The following is a 19696-nucleotide window of genomic DNA, read 5'->3' as shown; positions in this document are numbered from 1 at the left end:
TTTATTGTTTTTTCTATAGCCACAAAGACTATGCAGCACTCAGCAGTGAAAATGGGTGCACACTAAGGTAGCCATACCATTTTTTCCTAACTGATTTGTACTGTGACACAACGTAGCGTGCTGATTTTGAACCGTTGGTATAAAATTCTGTGTAATCCTCGTAGTTTTTAGTGCTAAATACTCTTGTAATATGTGTATGTTCATGCGGTGTTTGCTTTATGGTTTTATGAGGCTTAACGTACTAAAGTGACTCAGGCCGTAGTGGAGGGTTCCACATAATTTCGACCCTCTGGGTATCCTTAACCTGCAATGACATCGCATAGTACATGAGCCGCAAGCATTTTACCTCCATCGAAATGTGACTGCCGTGGCCGGGATCGAACCCTCGTCTTTCGGGCCAGCAGCCAAGCACCATAACCATCCATGAAGTGTTTGTTTCTTTCTGACATTGTGTTAATCCTAAGTTGCATACAGAGGGAAGGCAGTACCAAGATAGGAGTGGATCAAATTTTCAGGCAATATTAGGCAATGTGTCCGTTACATCTAATTCTGGGCATTTGTCTTCAAAGCGGAGAAGGAGTAGTAGTAGTAATAGGGGTTATTTTGTAACAGTATTCATGATGGGCACTTTGTAACTACTGGGTAATTAGCAATAAATGGATTTTTAGAATATATGAGCATGTGAGCATGATTCTTCACTGTGCAAGTGGTGGTTCTATTTCTACATACAGACTGCTTATGGGTAATGTCCTCTATGGACTAGTTGAAAAGACGAGCCTAAATTGTGTACTCGGTCCAGTAGTTTCAAGTATGATGGCTTTGCTGAACCATACACCATGCAAACATTGCCTCAGCAGGAGCATACAACATAGCAATAAATTTGTAGAGGGCATGCCCTATCAGAACCCCAGTGTTTGCATGAAAGGCGAAATTGGGAAGCTTCCTTTTTTCAGCGCATTTATGTGAGGCAGGAAAGTGAGTTTATGCCTAGAAATTCGTGCTCATTTTTTACAGGCAATTCAATTTCATTCTGGTGCAGGGTGGAATCTGTAAGCCTCATCTGAGCGAGAAAATAATGGCCACTGTTTTCTGCGGAGGAAACTGGAAACCATTTCTGTCTACCCGTGTTGTCAGTTTATTTACTGTTAATTGTAGTTGTCTTTCACATTTTGACTCGTTGGAGGACGTGTAAGCTATCTGAAGATCATCAACAGACTGAATACATAACGGACGTTGGGATTATTTTGCTAGTAAGATTCAATACACCCTTGAGGTACTCCACTTTCCTGGATGAAATTCCTTGAAAAGGTTGAGCCTAGGTGTATGAAATGAACAGTTAGACAAGAAGTATTTTAGGCAGTTCCTGCCATGGATGCCGAGCTCAGCCAGGTCCTGAAGAATGGCAAACCTCCGGGTTGTATCATATGCCTTCTCTAAACCGAAAAAGGCAGCAAGACTGTGTTTTTTATGAACAAAGACTTCCCGGACAGTATCTTCAAGCCGAACTAGATGCTCAATCGTAAAGCATGCCTTTTTAAACCCACACTGATGAGCATACAGAAGCTCACAGGCCTTTAGCCCGAAAGTTAATCTAATATTCATTTTCAAAGGATCTCGCAAGACATGATATAAACTTGAGGCGTAAAAACAGATGAGGACGGCAAAAGAGACGAGGGACACACGAGAGACTGATGAAAGCTAGGGCTATGGGCCTATATCTACAAGGAGAGGTTGGTGGTTTTCCAGGTTTTAAAAATGAAAAAATAATGGCTTTGGGTATTCTCCCTGATGCCCAAACCTTGTTCAAAAATTTTAAGTCTCTACAGCAGGTTCAGAAAGATGGGCTAGCATTTGATAATGATTTCATCAGGACCAGGTGCAGTATGCTTACCAGCATACAGTGCTGTAGAGATTTCTTGAACTGTAATCAAATTATTGTAAGGTTCATTGTATTGCCACATGTCGGTAGTCTGTTTCTCAGGCGTGTTCTTGTATTTTATGAACTATTCCGTGTAATGTGCTGAACTGGAAACTGCGGAAAAATATTTATCCAAAATGTCTGCCTGTTCTTCTAGCTTGTCCGTATACCAGGGGCTGTCAGAAAAGGGACTGTGAATGGGGAGCAGCTGCCATTAGGCTTTCGAACTTTCTCCAGATTTGTTTTGATGTGGTTGAGCTGTTTGTGGATGGCACATCACTTTGCCACTAAGTTTTTTCAGCTCTAGGACGTATATATGGGGCTTTCGCATCACCTTTTTAAATTTTATGAAATTCTCCTGATTTGGGTATCTACAAAAAAATCATTTTTGCTTTGTTTTGTTCCCTTTTTGCTTCTCTGCATCCCTGCGTAAACCAAGCTTTGATTTTGTTTTACCATTCCAGAGGACTGAGAAATAGCTAGGTGTACAGTGCCAATCATACAGTCTGTGAAAAATTCATTCAATTCACCTACACCGACATTATGTGAAATTAATTTATCTAGGTTGGCCATTTCTTGAAACAGTGCCCAGTCGGCTAAATGCAGCTTCCAACGTCGTGGTTTTGTTGGGATGAGTTGGGGTGAAGATGCTAAGCTGACCAGAACATGATCGCTTCCAAAAGGGTTGTCTAAGACATCCCATTTAGAATCTGTAAAAACAGAGGATGAACTAAAGACAAATCTATACAGCTCATTTTTCCTGAGCTAGGATAACAAAAGTTTGGTTTTCTGGTGTTTAGTAGACAAAGGTTATAACAGTGTAAAATCCTTAACAACTTGACTTCTAGTGTCAGTTTCGTCACTTCTGCATCCGTTTACTTTGAGAATGATATCCTTTTGTTGTTCCACACTGAGCATGCGCGTGAGGCTGCCCTCACTATTTACAAAGAGGTATGGTTCAACTGCACAGTTGTCAGAGTCAAGTTTGTGGGAACCACACTTGCCACATGTGAGCTGGCCCCAGCAGCTCAGAGGTGTACAGTTGGTAAGATAGAAAAGCAGCTAAGAAAGCTTGGAAACATCTGAATTCCATTAATAATAAGACAAGTCTCGAGCAGAGGTCATAGTTACAGCTGGGGGTATTCAGCTAAAAAGGGGATCCGGCAAGGGAACATTTAGACACACTGAAGACAGAAAAATTTTAAAAACACATGTTTCATGTACTTTATTGCAGTAGGAAAGACAGGTTTGTACAATGGTTTCACTTGGACAAAGAGTGTGAGAAAGAGGATTCCTGGTCGAACGTTGGCAGACCCTTATGGTATTTCAATTATATTAATAAAGAATTTGGGACCAAAATCTAAGGGAACATTAAGAGCGGTAGTGAGCAAAATGATAACGGATGGTAAAGCCTCCGATGGATGGAGACTAAGCAGGATGAACATGACAGATATGGGAAAGGGGGACAAAGCTGACATCAGCAGTGACATGGTGGTCATGATTGTAAAGGACAGACTGCAGGCATTGGTGGAGAGCAAGGAGTTGCTAGAGGAGCTACAAAATGGGTTCCAGAAACAAAGAAGGTTAGAAGAGAGAAGGAACACAGGCCTCTGTGGCAAGATTTCTGAATATCGAGAGAGCCTAAGACAGTGTAATTCAAGCAGATTTGTGAGACATACTAGGGAAATTAGGCATGGAAGATGGAGTAGCTAATCTTTGAAAAAAAAATTATAGAAGTAGCAAGGTGCTTACAAAATGGGGAAATGATGTATCACGGCCTATGGGGGTACAGCAGGGGGCTTAGGCAAGGGTGTTTTTTGTCACTTTTTATGGAAAGCAACACTCAGCGAAACCAAAAAGCACAGGAGATGTCTTTATTTTTTAAATTGTGATTTTTTATCAATGGCAGATTATTAAAGGCAGAAGAAAAAAACAACAGCCAGCTGCCAGTGGGATCAAAACCCACAGCCTCCGAATTTCACGTCCGGTGCTCCACCAACTGAGCTACAGTAATAGCTGTCTAATCTGTTTTCGGGGGTATATATCTGTAGTGTAATTGAACCTCGAAAGTGTTCACCAGCGCCACCCTTGTCCATAGCAGTGAACGTAGTACGTCCTGTATCACCACGAGTGCCACAAAAGAATAAGGTCAAACGATGAGGGCGGAAGCTTTGTGAGAACCCTCTTATGCTACCCTACCTATAGCATCAAGACTGCCAGATTCGAGGCCTTTGTTAAACTATTCAGCAAGTTGAGTATTCAGGTTGCTTAGGTAACTGTGTTCATATTAACAAGGTATGTGTACATGTCAACTGTTTTCTTGACACCATTAATGATATCAGGCTGGTGCTCGTGCTTTCGAGAGCTATAGTGTTGTGAATTCGAAATTGCTGTTGTTGATGCTTGTTAGCTGGTTGGTCATAACACTGTACAAGATTAAGATTGTTCATGAGAGCCTTTCGCAGGTTAAGGAGCTCTACCACCGTTAACTCATGAATCTGTCACTGAAACCATGTCATAATTGGTTATTACTCACCAAGGTGTGCTAAAATTGCTTAGTGATATCAATTCATCTTCTGCCGGTAGTCCTCACTGTGTTCCGAATTTTGTTTAAAAGTCATGCACAAATGAAATTGCTCATTACTTAGTCATCTTATTCCGAGCATCTCTTAACTCGGCGTCTCTGCCAAATGACTGGAAAAATGCTAATGTGGTACCAGTGCAGAAAAGTGGTTCAAAAAGCTCTGTTGTTAATTATCGACCAATTTCTTTAACCAGTGTGTGCTGTAAAATCTTGGAGCACATAATATATAGCACAGTCATAAAACACCTCGACTCTCATGATTATTTTACAGAAGTTCAGCATGGCTTTAGGTCAGGTTTTTCCTGTGCTACTCAGTTGCTTGAGTTTAGTTTCTGAACGTAAAAGCGCAAAAACACAAGGACACAGACTAAGGCAGACAACACGAGCGCTTACTTCCAACTGATTTTATTTCATGCAAGAAGCGAAATTTATACTCTTGATAAGTGTCTGCACATGCTTACAGGGCAATTACCGCAGAGTTATGACTGATACCAGTTATCATGTAACGCATATGAAAGATGTCAGATATGCCATCTCTTTTTGTGACAGCAGAATTGATGGAGCACTTATGCAATCATCCCCAGCTCGCGCTACCTCCAAAGCTTCAACAATTTCTCGGGTAATTTGGCATTTGTGCACGTAAAGGACTTTGCACTTGTGAAAGAGAGGACGACAACCCTCTTTACTTTTTCCTTTGCACTTTAAACAATGAATGCTCATGTGCCCCCCTTTTTTGTTGTTCACAACGTAGTCATGCTCGCTCAACCGCTCGTTCAGGCATCGTCCCGTTTGGCCTATATAGTATTTTCCACATGATAAGGGCACTTTATAAACAACACCTTCTTTGCATCTCACAAACGCTTTTGATGCCTGATTATGCAACCAGTTTTTCTTTGGTTTCCTGAAGTACTTTGCTTACATAATGACATCAGCTTATTTGGGGCAGAGAACACCACGTCAACGTTTGCCCTGTTACCAATTTTTTTGAGATTGTGTGAAATCTTATGTTTATAAGGAATGACTGCAAATTTCTTATTGGCTTTTGTCTCTTCCGGCTCGTCCTGGCACTTGGCTTCCCATTTTTTCTTTTTGACAAGTCCTTCCGCCACAGAAACCAGCAGGTGTAACGGATAACCCACATCTTGCAATTTGTTGGACTGCAGGAGAAGGCTTTCTTTGATTGCATGTTCACAAGACTTCTTTGTACAGTTAAGAAACCCTAAACGAGCTATGTTTCTTTTTATAAGCTTTGAGTACGCGGAACTGAAGGGTAAGGGCATTTTTCCATCCCTGGGATGATAAATCCAGCAAGTGTGGTCTTCTAGAAAAGTTAACCTGATATCGAGAAAGCGTATGCTACTGTTCTCTGGCATTTCATGCGTGACTGCAAGAGGAGATAGGCTACACTTGAAATGATCTAAAACCTTTTCTACCGCCTCATTGAGGGTGATTGCAGTGGTGTCTAAGAAGATTAAAAAATCGTCGACAAAACGAAAAACTTTTAACACCCCTACGTCTTCAAGGCAGGCTAAAAGCCTTCTGTCACATTCAGCTAAAAACAGGTCACTTAACAAAGGAGCTACACTGGACCCAATACATATTCCTTGTTTCTGCAAAAACAGATCGTCGGCCCACTTTACAAACGTAGAATTGAGATATGTACTTAATAGCTCCAAAAAACCCCCAACACTCACTCCCACTGAATTCTGGAAAGCAATGGGGCCAGCGTTCTCAATACATCTTTCAACGCACTGCAATAATCCGTTTTTCGACAAAGAATAGTAAAGGTCTTTGACATCGACCGAGAAGGCAAACATGTTCTTTCCATCACTTTGCTTTAGAAAATCAATTACATTTCCTGAATTTTTTATCATGAAAGGGTCATCAACAACTAGCTGTTTTAGACATTTCTGTAGGAAGTCAGAGACTGGTTTTTGCCAGGTGCGCGCTTCCGAAACGATAATTCTTAAGGGACATTCCATTTTGTGTGTCTTAGCGGAAAAGAACATGTTAAGACTTAGATCACTGGCCTTTTCTACGGACTGAGCTAAGCGGGTTAAATTCAAGGAGATGCACAACTTTTTTGCTTTCAATCTTACTTTTGACAAATTTATACCTTTTTGCCTATCAAACACTTTCTCAACAGCATGACTGACTTTTTCATGAAAAAGGACCTTTGGCATCACAGCAAAACCACCTTCCTTATCACAAGGAAGAAGACATAAATCGCCTTGCTTCAGGAATTTCAAAACACTTGAAGGGGAAACTTAAGGCTTTGTCTTCGAACACTTCTTTAGAACGTCGACACCCTGCGAGACGCAGCTCCCTTGATCACTCGTAGGTGCATGTTTGGAGACTGTTCGGACCATGGCCAAGAGTTCCGGTTTTGATTTCTTTTGTTCCACAGCGAACTTGGGCCCCAGCTGAAGTGTACGCAAGTGTACCCAAGTTCGCTGTGGTATTCCCAAGCTGCTGTATTCCCAAGTTCTAGGCCTCCTTTGCCGGAACGAAGTCTGATTTCAGCTCAGTGAGGTTTCACAGAATTGGCTGCAGTACAAAAAATGCTTTTGCAAATTCCTCTGTCAAATCAAAAGCCTGTTGGCGGCGTTGGTGTGGAATTTTTTTATTCAGGCTGTGGGTATTTCAGTACAGTCATATCTTCTTTCGATATTCTATTTCCTCTGGAACTGCGGTATAGGAAAGCGGCACTGCAATGTGGTGGGAAAAGGCAACCACTGTAGTTTTACCATGAAAATAAGGCAGCACCTTAACCACCTTGGCCTTAATTATCGCTCGCTCCGCCTTGCATTGCACGATAAAAAAGAAAAAGTTGTACTGCTCTCCAAATAACATCATCTGATGGTTTATTTCTGTCCCTGGTAGGACCTGCGACTTCGTAAATGTGAGCCTGATTTTATGAACCAAATTTCTAGCAGGCATGGTAGGGAATTTACACTCAGTGGTTGAGTAAGGCGTAGACATGCAAGTAAAAAAATCACAGGCGGTTTCGCTTGGGGTTAACCATGAATTATCGTGCGCTAGCACCGTTAGTCCTGTTTGGCATGGTTTATCATGACTTTCTATGCTGTTGCTTGGCCTGAACATGCTCACTTTGGTTGATATGTCATATGATTTAAGTTTGCGTGTTATTGATCACTTTAGACTTGTACTGCAGTAGAATTGGTCACGCTCTACATTCACAGATTCCTGGGGGTCCTGATAATGCTCCAGGCGCAGAGGTGCAGCAGTTAAGCTGCACACCACTGCCCTGCGATGGCAGGTGCTGCCATCGATGTGGCTTGTGAAACCCATGTTGTTCCTGAGCAATCTCTTGCTAGTAATCATAGTTGAACCACCACGGTGGGCAGTTTGCTCCCAATCCGATGGATATCTTGTGATGATGTCCCAACGTCACGTGACCAAGGTGGCTCGCATGCTAGAAGCAGGCTTCAGACAGACAGACAACCACTTTTCGGCAGATTAGAAGCGCTATACCACTAAAATGGCACCCACTGGAATTGTTCACTTCAGACTCGGGGAGTTAGTGATTACTATTATTCAGCCCAAATTCTGCATTTTAGCGATCCGTTTGATTTTCAAGTGGCCTCAATAATGTCTCATTTTAAGCGACTGCATAAAAACCCCACTGCAGTGGAAAGCCGGCACCGCACCACGGGAAAACACTAAAGAAATAAAAAAATTAAAGCTGGGAGAGCGGGATCTGAAGTTGCGGTGGCACTAAAAAATCAGTTCCGCTGGCCGCTACTTCAGACCACTACGCCATCGCCACAGCTTTTTTTAAGCATTATTTATTACATTGAAAATATATTCTATATACATTAACTAAATTATTTACAAAGCTTTTAGGGAACACCACGAAACACATAGCAAAAAAAGCAATAGAGCGCTAGACGCGAGATACAAGCCGAGTGCATCACCAAGGAGTGCCACTCCAGTTTTAAGTCGGTCGGTTCATACACTAGCCTAGTTTGAACTATCAGTTGGGAGAAATCCTAACATCCTGCCTGTACGAACTGCCAAGCTCTCGTGCTGTGCTTGCAGTGTCGTCGGCTTTGTCACGTAGCCGCGTTCACGAGAGTTGTTGTTGAAAGTGCCAGTCTCTCACGCTGTAGTTTGAAAGCGCGGTCTTCATCATCTTCCATCCGTGCGCGTGGAAGCGTAGTCAGATGAGCATGTAGCAAACCGCACGAAATTGCGCAATATTAGCAGTAGTGAAATTCAGAAGACCCAGTGCAATCGCAATGTCATTGGGTAATAATAATTAAGTGACCTACAAAATTTCCTTGTTCTGAGTCTATTTTGTGCTTAGTACTTATTGTAATTATCGTGGTAAACGCTACTGAATTGTTTTCTAAGTACTCTTGGCGTACATTAGTTTTTGTACACAGACACAGCCCATTTTAGCACAATGGGCATGGCAGCAGCAAACCAGGCAGCATGCTAAGCAATCCTTTTTGCTTTGCTATCCAGGTAGTGATTCCAAATCTGCACATTGCTACAGGACTGACGATCGCTTTCTGGTGCTGCTGCTCTGCCCACTGTGTGTTCAGTGCTTCCTTTCTTGCGTGATTGCATTATCAAAATATCTGTTGTCTTGCGGCGGTGTTGGAACAAATCCTGGCCCGATTGAAAAACAAATGCTATCGGAATTGCTAGAAGGCCAGAGCAAGATTACTTTAACAATGAAGGGCCTGCAGGCATCTCAAAACATAACTGCGAATAACTTTCCGGTCTAACTGAGCGAATTGATGGTATTGAGAAACAGTTGTCAGGCCTAAATGTCTTAGCCACTAAGGTAAAAGACATGGAATCGGCAATATCGAAACTTCAGGAGCAGCTTAGTACAGTTAGGAACCATATAAACGATTTAGAAAACAGAGGCAGGAGAAATAACTTCATCACATATGGAATAAAACATCTTAGCAAGGAGACAGCGAAGAACAGGAAAAGGAAGTAATTGATGGAGTTTTTTTCTGGAACAAGGTTTAACAGTGAGTGGTGTCAAAAGATGCCACAGGTGGGGTAAAACGGAAATAACTAAGGTGCAACCAGTCGCTTTGAAACTCCTCGACTTTTGTGAAAAGATTTCAATATTACTATCATGCTACTAAAAAACACAAAAATCAACTCAAAATCCAAACACCAAAAAAGCTCCAAATCATTAGCTCTCATTTTTCTTCGTTTAAGAAAAAAGGGAAGGTTATGCAAAACGCAATAAGTTTCAAGGCAACAGGAATGAGCATGTCTCAGGGTTATTATTCGGAGACGTTAAGACGAAAATGACGGCATCTTTGGGAATTCGCAAAAAGCAGAGCAGACAGCCATGGAGGGGGTGTGTTCATCCTCGACAAAAAAATTCAGTCATCCCGGATAAACACCGATTGCAGATCGTGGGAAGCAGTATGATCAGTTGAGGCTCCAGAATGCTAAAACCATATCTATAATCATTTTACCAGCCACCCGGAAGTACATTTCATCCCCTTATGAAACTAACTTCTTTGACTGAATTAATTACAACTGATTATTTAGTTATTGGCAGAGACTTCAACTTGCCTAACGTCAAATGGCACCAGCAAGCTAGCATTTCAGTAACTGGGGGCACAAAGAGGCTCTGGTAAATTTAATGAACCTATTTTCCTTAAACCAAAATGTCCTTGAACCTACTTGAGGGGAGCATATCTTAGATCTATTATTCACAAACGAACCTGAACTAGTTGAGTTAACAATAGTAGCGTTGGGAATTAGCAATCATGAGGCTGTCTTATGTGAATTAAATTTAGAAATCGTGAAGGAATATTCTAAAAGTCGTCATGTCTAGAATTATGAAAGGGTCAGCATAACGCAAGTTAACTCAGCACTAGATAGTTATGTTGTGTTTGAAACCGTCACTAAAACTAACGATGTTTCATAGCTCTGGTCATGCTTCAACCCTTCGAAACGCCATTTTTTGTTTCGTTGAAAAGAAGCATTTTCCTGCCTAAATAGTATATTCAGGCATTAAAAAAGACCATTTGTTAGTTTTCCAGCACTAAATACTAGTAGTTATTTTACTACAGAGATGTGCAAAATTTCATACAAAGTGTCATAATTGATGAAAATAGACACATCGAAATGCTGTGACCTATCAAGTAAACACACGAAGGATCGTGGCAATAATTTCTATTTCAAACGTGCACATTATGCTTGAAATTGTGAAAAAAAATATGTTACACTTAGTGGCAAAATATGTCTACACAAAAGTGATGGATGATGTGCTACCGTGCTCACTGCTTCGTGAAATTTTATTTACTACATTCCCTATTATAGCATAAAAAACCACCCTGTTTACCACATGAAAGATGCAAAATTCATCTCAAATAAAGAAATCACTGCTAGGTGCAATCACTCGCAAGAAAAGCTGCGGGTTTGCTTTGTACACAATTGTGTACATAGCTTGTCAAAGGGTTAAAAGAAATGTTTTCGAGCTCCGTGACCGTTTTGTTCCATCCTGGATATTATATCCGAAAAGAGAAGCAAACCATGGTTCAATGTGTCATTATAAAAGGTTGTTAAGACGAAAGCAGAGAGCTTATAGAGCAGCAAGACAGAATCAATCTACTAATGGTTTCCATAAGCTTAAATTACTAACAAATGAGGTAAAATCGGCACTGAAACAGGCAAAGAAAGCGTTCTTTGATTTATTTCAGATTAAAATCAGCCATATCCTAGAGAACTTTGGAAATATATAAAGGAACAAAAAGGATAACATATCTATTCCACCTCTTCTGGAAGCTGGAACAGAAGTCAGTGATGCTGCAGATAAAGCCAAGCGTTTCAATGCATATTTTGCCTCAATATTTTCTAAGAAAGCGAAAACCACCGGGGGTTCAGCCACGCCCTTTCCGATTACAGCCTCACCCTCAAAAAATCCCTTTTTTAGCCTGAATGGCATCACGATGCTACTGGACAGGTTGAGCACTGCTAAGGCTCCCGGCCCGGATGGTTTGCCAAATGTCCTTCATCGGGGATGCTCAAGTTGAATAGCTGTTCTTGAAAATAATATTTGAAAAATCACTGGCAGATAGTTCCCATCCAGGCGATTGGAAAGTCGCTTCAGTAGTTCTGATATATAAATCCGGCCATCGAAATAAAGTGTCAAATTACCGTCCTATCTCACTTATCTCAGTTCCCTGCAAACTTATTGAACATATTTTGTACTCAAATATTATAAAACATCTTGAGACTCATGGCTTGTTAAACCCCTACCAGCACAGATTTAGAAAGACATTGTCATGCATCACTCAGTTGACCGAATTCGCCCATGACATTGCCAAAGCCTTAGATACCAGCACCACTGTTGACTGTATTTTTTTAGACTTTCGTAAAGCTTTTCACACCGTTCCACATGATTTGCTTATACAGAAATTGTACTCTTGTAACATTGACTGTAGTGTAAGACTGGCCTTCGGCTTTGGAATCTTCAGAGGTTGGCGCTTAACGAAGAAGACGACGAGAAGCGCCTAACGCCGAAGCTCGAGTGCTGAACGCTCGGTACCTCGTGCGTGCTCTGGACTGAACGCTGCCTCTGGTCTGTGTCTGGACTGTACCGCTGGTTGTTCGCGACGCTGTGCTTTGTAAGACGTTCCTTATTACAGTAGCATAATTGCCTGGGTAACTGAATATCTGCGTGCGAGACGGCAGTTTGTAATTGCGCGTGGAGCTGAATCTGGTGTTGTTGATGTGATATCAGGCGTCCCTCAGGGTTACGTCTTCTTGGGACCTCTTCTTTTCTTACTCTACAACAGCGATATCACTGAAAATATAGCGTCACACATGGAGATTGTATCTTGTATAAAAATGTAACATGTAATACTGACCGTGATGTGCTTCAAAATGATCTTGACACTATTTATAAGTGGTGCTGAAAATGGAAAATTAATCTTAACTTGGATAAAACAGTGTGCATGGCGTTTTCGAGGAAACGTAGAAAACCAGTATCCACATATGCTATAAATAATAAAAATCTGAAAATAGTTGAAGAATATAAGTATTTAGGCGTCTATTTCACGTCATCGGTCTACTGGCATCGGCACGTTGGTTATATAGATGGAAAGACCTGCAAATCCTTAGGGTTTTTCTGTCGTAACACGCGTTCCTTCCCGCAAGCTACCAAAGAACTCCTTTACAAAAATTATGTACGGTCAGTGTTGGAGTATGCTATCACAGTGTGGGATCCTCCTACCATAGGTGATAAAGAAAAACTTGAAAAAGTCCAGTCCTTGGCTGCTCGATAAGTAATTGGAAGGTCATTTAAACGTCATAGCTTTAGTGCAACAATAGCAAAAAAGGTCCTCGTTTGGGAATCACTAGAACAGCAGAGAACTAAGCTGAGGCTAAATCTCTTCCATAATATATACTATTCCCACACTGGCATTCCACACGAAACATACATCTTCAAACGACATTACGTACCCGCACGCCTTCATCATGATCAAAAGGTACGCGGATATAAGTGCAAGACGGCAGCATACAGCAACTCTTTTTCCGAAGACCATTCATCAATGAAACCGTTTGTCGGCTGTTGTTACAGCCATCTCATCAAATGAATCCTTCGATTCCGCTTTGAGCCATGTCACGTCATTTCATCGCTAGACAGTACATCGTTATCTATGCGCTGCTGCCTCATTTCGTGTGTTTCATTGCGTATTCCAGTGTGTTTGTATCACTGCGCAGTATAATTGCGTGAAATACACATTTGAAGTTATTTTTTTTTTATCTGCACTTTTGCATATGCATGTGTACTGCATTAGTGCTTTGTTTTTGTTTTAAAATACACGTTTATTGGGTGAACTACACAGTTGATGTTCCTGTACCTTAAATTCCGTACATACATGCGTACTGCATCAATATTGTTATTCTTTCGTTACTTTGTGAATGACGGCGCTGCTGTTTCTTTTATTTACCTGCATTTATGTGCTATGTTATATGTATCAACCCCCCAACTGTAATGTCAAATGGTGCTGTGGGTAAAAGATAAATAAAATAAATAACACACATTAAAAACCATCTGCCTTGTTTATTCTGGGCTAGATGCAGCGTAATCTAAACAACCCATACCAGACATAGGAAAACTGAAACACATAATGTTCATCAGACCAAAGCTTGAATACATGTCATCATGTGCGGTATCCATCAAAAGCATACCCCACCACTAACGTCGAAGCCATTCAAAGCCACACTGCACAATTGTCACCTCAACCTACTCAAAACAATCCAGAGTCACTTCATTGAAAAGAAATCTTGAACTGCCGTCTCTCGCATCGCACCACCTAATATCTCGTTCATGCCTTCTTCACAAGTTTTATAACCATCCACAATTCAGACAAGAACTACTAACAAGAACTCTAAGAAAATCATCACATTTAAATCAGGCCCTTTAACATGCATTCCTACCTGCATCCTACCAATTCTTCTTGTACGCAATAGTCTTGAGGAATTCCCTGCCTGAAAACACAGTCACATACACAGATAGAACGAAATTCCGCGATAAACTAGTCAAATTGGCTAACACGTCGTCTCACTTGAATGAAATGCACCTCTTGCCTTTCTTTTCTGCTTTTTAATTTTTTTTATTACTTCTCTGTAGTTATTTCACTTAAATCTATTCTTGCATTTGGCTGTAATGTTTGGTTCTTTTGCTCTTACGTTTATTGCGTTTTACTATAAAATTGAACATTGGTTTTTGAGGAACAGAAATGACACAGTAACTGTCTTACATATCTCAGTGGACACTGAAACTGCAACACCATAAGGAAACGGTTAAAGGAGGGAGTGAAAGAAGAAAGAGAGAAAGAAGTGTCCGGATGAATTTCGACCACCTGGGGATCCTTAACGTGCACCGATATCGCACAGCACATGGGCGCTTTTTGAGTTTCGCCTCCATCGAAATGCGGCCTCCGCGGTCGGCTTCGAAACCGCGCACTCAGACTCAGTAACCGAGCGCCTTAACTGCTGAGCCACCGCGGCAGGTTCGTTGTACTATGCAGTTTTCTTTTTTCACAGCATGTTCAAGAAACATACTCTTTGGGCCCATAAGAAGGAAATAAATTAAATGAAAGCACGTGTGCATGCAGCCAACTTCAGACTGAGCGTGTAGCGGCAATGGATCATATGTGCCCGTGTGACACATATGGCCATTAAAGGAAAGCGAAACATTTTTTAAAGCGAAACTTCCAAAGTGCTCTCCTGAACCTCAAGCAACCATTCTATCTGCCTGATATACGACCTGTTCTAGAACATGCATGTCTAATCTGGGACCCACATACGCGAAACCCGATTAACAAACTAGAGCATATTCAGAACCACACTGCAAGTTTTTTCACTGACAATTACAACTCTGGCATAACAAACACAAAAACCAAGCTTGGGTAGCAACCCCTGAACCAAAGGAGAAAATCCTTGAGGCTGAAATTTTTTCACACTGTATTTAATGGCGACACTGGTGTAGATTTAACTGAAGGCCCCATTTTATATTTCCCCAAGAACTGATTATCCTAAAAAGTTCCTTGCTGCACAAATGTTTTTGCACATTCTTCCCTTTTACGATAAGTTAATGAAATCATTTGGCGGAAAGAGTAATCAATGTTCCACTTACAGTGTTCCTGTTGCTCTCAGCCTTGATTGAGGTCTCTTATTCGTGAGTTTCATTGTATATTAGTTGAATTATTTTTGTGGTTGTGTTGGGTAGTTTTGTCCTTGACTGTTTTTTTTCTGGACGACATAAAATGTTTGTAATCCCGATGGGCGCTGTAGGTATATGCATAAATAAATAAAATCCAAGACAAGGCACACAGAACAAACAGGCTATGACCTGAAAGGCATAGTAGAGGCGGGCTAGTTGGTGACTAGTAGTAGAATGCATCTTGAAACCGCATAAAAAGACAAGGGACGAGGGACGCACTCTGCCTGTTGATCTCTTTCTCGTCCCTTGTCTTTCTGTGCAGTTTCAAGATGCATCCTGAAAGGCACTTGAAGTGGCCTGTTGTGGAGTTCGCTGACCTTTCCGCGAACTCGTTGATCTTGTGTCCGCAAGGAAGGCCGCTCCAGTGGGGTCGGAAGTCCCCAACAAAGGAGCCCGTCCCGTCCCTGCCTCCCCTTCGTGCAGCGGACGTCCTCGTTTACGCCGCGCCGTCACGGGGATGACCCGCCGGGAAAAACGCTAACGATGTACAGCTGTCGACATGTGGTTGTTAAGGGGCTGACGAGGTTTCGGGGGCACACGAGATACAGCTGAGTATTAGCCGAGTGACCGGAAACCCACTGTTCCCGTAACGACTGTGTTCGTCTCGTGCGGTGTATTCAGTAAACACTTTAGCCGAGTGACCGGAAACCCACTATTCCCGTAACGACTGTGTTCGTCTCGTGCGGTGTATTCAGTAAACACTTTAGGGATCGTTTGGTCGCGTGTGCGATAGGAAAGTGGGAACGGCTGGGCCGTGGGTGCCGTGGGAGAGGGTGGTCGCGTTTGTGCTGTTTGTCTATTTGATTGCAACCTCTCCTTTCCCAAATGTTTAATCAGCACTCTTTCCCCAATCTGTGATTAGTTGGCGGAAATCCTTATTTTCCTCTCCCTGACCACTGATTGGCGAGATGGGTCGTTTGTTATCTTATTGGTTGCTGTCCCCGCTAAGGGCGGAGACAGAGGGTTTAAAACCAAGCGCTCTGGGTTGAGCGGGGGCTGAATTCGTCTGATCCACGATTTAGTCATGTAAATAGTTTTCTCCTTGCTTTGTTTCTTCTCGTTTTTTTACCTATGTTGTAAATAAATAGTTAACCTTCTCCTTTCCTTGAGTAATGTGAATGTTTGCGAGTAGAACCACCGGGTCATCAAGAAACCCCTATTTCATCATCAAGTAGTTTCCTCTCATCACCACCGGAAGGGGAAACTCAACTCCTGTACTGACACCACTCTAGCCAAAACACAGAGCTTTTATAAGCTAGAAAAGATCAGCAAACAAAACACAGGTGTCACCGGCAGATTTTTCACGTAAAATGATGACACCCATTCCTGGCATGGATCTCAGAGGCTATGCTACATCACCACTGACAGAAGCATGTAGAAAAGAGCCGTCAATTCACCACTGCACTGCAGAAGCAGTTCAGCAGATACCCGTGACGTATGGATAAGTGATGCTTCCATGAAAACGCCCATCCACGCACACTATATCTGTGAAGCAATACAGGCACACATCAGGCTGCTCACAATTCAAGCTTGGTTGAAACAAAAGACCTCCTGAGAGCCGAAGGCAGTAACTGAAGCATTTTTCACTAAGAAAGCTGATGGCTAACACTTGATCTTTTTGGATTTTAAGCTTTTTACTTTATACCTCTCAAGGGAACACACCAGTTGCACACCAGTGAGATCCCTGGAAGCATACGCCTTCCAGCACATCACATGCAAGTGTTAACTGATCATCAATGTGATTCACTTGTCCCTATTCTGCCCATAACGCTAAGCTACAGCAAGGAAAACCTCTTCCCAGCCACACCCTGGACAGGTGTCACCAATCTTCTGTTGGTCTTATACAATCAAGAGTGCTTTGTTGCCAAGTGGTTGTTCATGTTCGGCCCTTGTTTCAAATGCCACTCTGCTCATTTATAGTCTGAAACTGCTGTGGTCAATTTTGAGTGACATTTCTTTTGTCCTCCTAATGCTTTTAGCTGAGTTTTATCACTGATAAAGCAATTTTTTTTCTACATGAAATTTTTAAAGGTGCAACAATAGCGATTCACTCATGAGCTTCTATTAGTGCTTGTTCTTTACCTGCTCTTTTGTATCTTTATTCAGCTCTTTTTTCTTTGTGGTTTGATAGGCTGACATGTGGTGTGTGCACATGGCTGAGTAGTTTTGTCACCAACACAGTGCTTTTACACGTGAACATTACAGCCTACAGAGGATGCTTGATTAGCTGTCACTAGATTTCACAGCTGGTCTGTACCCTGTTAGCAAGTGTTCCTCTTTATATCATTATTTAATCAATTCTTGGCAGTGCAATTCATATCTCTCGAGAAGCTAGCTTCAATGAATTACCAATGAATTACAGACTCACCAAAGCTTCACTTTCGGATGCTAATTTCTTAGGTGCGATTCTGCACACTGCTGCCACCATGAGTTTTGCCTCAACATGATGCCCTATGCCTCAAAGCACTACACTTGTCTGAAGCGTCAATATTGTTCATGTTCTAAAAGTGAGCCAAAAAATGTTACCTATCCCACACCTCATACTATGCATGTCTTAGGCCTTCACGACAGCCGTTCCTGGTCATTTATCATTCATAAAGAAATTGCCGTTAACCCCCTAAAAGATGGCTCGTCTCATCATAAGGCAACTGTCATTTCTGGCATTGTGTGTCCGGTTTAAGGCAAGTAGGGCCCATACAGAGCATTGATTTCTTAGCAAACAGATGGCAGCAGAGGAACTAAAACACCATTTGGCAACATTTTCGAAGAAAAAAAAAATGTGTCCGTTAGAATGTTATTCGAAATGACCAGCGCAGAAACAGACGGGGACACGAGAAGAAAAACACTGACGACAGGACGGGCGCTGACTATTCTCTTCTTCAAACAGAAGGAAACCACCCTCGGCTGACAGGTGGTCGTAGCCACAAGGTTGACCAGCGTAATGGCAGAATTGTGCTTGGGTGGACAACATAGAAAAGACCCCAATGTAGAAGAAATACGTTCAATCAAAATTGCCATTTGGGCGAGTTGGTTGGACATGATTCGAAATGACCAGCGCAGAAACAGACGGGGACACGAGAAGAAAAACACTGACGACAGGACGGGCGCCGACTATCCTCTTCTTCAAACAGAAGGAAACCACATTCAGGCATCCACCTTTTTTTTTTACTTTTGCTAGCGCAACTCGCATTTTAGAAGACTGACACCACAATGGCCATCTGCCTAAAGCTGCATCTTAGGGCCAGAGTTAATAGACCCTTGTTTAGCTACAATGTTGACCACAATCAAGAGCACTTGGTTTGGGACTAGTTGGCTCATAGTCAAAGATGGATTACTCATGACCTGGGACTAGCGCTACCTTCTTGTGCTGCCCCACGTGTGGCGCTATGCAGTAATCAGACCTCAAATATGATCCCGCTAGCCCCAAAGAAAACATTGCTAAAATTCCTTTGGCCCATTTTCAATGTAACCCTTCAAGCACCCGTTCTGTCTGCCTTTTTGTGCTGTGTGCTCCGCTAGAAAGAAATCTGTCTTTGACCATAAGACTGAGCAAGTAGGCGACCTTACGTGCGACGCACGCAGCAGTGAGGCAAGGTGGACACCGCAAGCACTGTCTGTTTTCAGCCTGTAATGCGCGTTGCTTCAAACGTAATCGTAATGATTGGTTCTCAGAAAATCAAAGGCACGGTAACTTAACCGCGCCGTGATGGAAGGGAAGAAGGTGGGATTGAAAGAGGTGCCGTAGTGGAGCGCTCCGGTATAATTTCGACCACCTGAGGACGTTTAACATGCACTGACATCGCACAGCACACGGGCGCCTTTTGCCCCATTTGTTATTGTTATAGAGGCAGAGATACCAAGGCTCGCTGGGCGTTTCCTCTTGTCAGTCCAGATCTCTGCTTCACGTCATGGCGCATTGCCGACATCACATACGCAAAACAAATAATGAGGGGGAGAGGCAGGCGTACTTGGCCTCGTCGGCGACGACCGCCTCCACGTCGCGGCCGTCCTCGAGCAGCCGGCCGTTGACGGCGACTCCGTTGACAGCCATGACGGCGTGGCCGACGCACACGCCGTCTCGCTGGCCGAACACCACCACGACGCGCTTGAGCACATTCTGGTACGACAGGGTCATGTCCAGCGGGTAGCTGAACGTCTTCTCCACCTCGACGCGAGGCATGCTCGGGAAGTCGCTGTGGAAGATGAGGCCGCCCGACTTACTCACGATGTACACGCTGTACACGGGCATGGCTGCTGCTGGTGAGCTTCGTCCGCCCTCAGCACAACAGCATTCGCCAGGGAGGGCAGTAGAAGCAAGCCGACGCAGCGACACGCTAAGCGAAGCGCTGAAGTGACTACAGTGAATACAACGTTGGTGAATACTCCCTGCTTGGTAGTGCATACATACAGTCTAGCTATGGACCTCCTTCACCCCGCGACGTCACGAAGATGC

General features: G+C 42.7%; 1 protein-coding gene across 1 annotated transcript in view; it reads right to left on the bottom strand.

Annotated features, from left to right (window-relative positions):
- Trs23 (trafficking protein particle complex subunit 4-like protein Trs23) overlaps nt 1-19696 on the bottom strand; it is a 25036-nt gene extending 5340 nt beyond the window's left edge. The window contains exon 1 of the mRNA XM_077628304.1: nt 19212-19696. Within this exon, the coding sequence (XP_077484430.1) occupies nt 19212-19645 (434 nt within the window). The 5' untranslated portion in view covers nt 19646-19696. The remainder of the gene's footprint in view (nt 1-19211) is intronic.

The sequence above is a fragment of the Amblyomma americanum genome, chromosome 6 (assembly GCF_052857255.1).
Source record: "Amblyomma americanum isolate KBUSLIRL-KWMA chromosome 6, ASM5285725v1, whole genome shotgun sequence".
Classification (NCBI taxonomy): Eukaryota; Metazoa; Arthropoda; class Arachnida; order Ixodida; family Ixodidae; genus Amblyomma; species Amblyomma americanum.
Note: the sequence above shows the minus strand (reverse complement) of the source record. Positions and strands in the feature narration are given on the sequence as shown.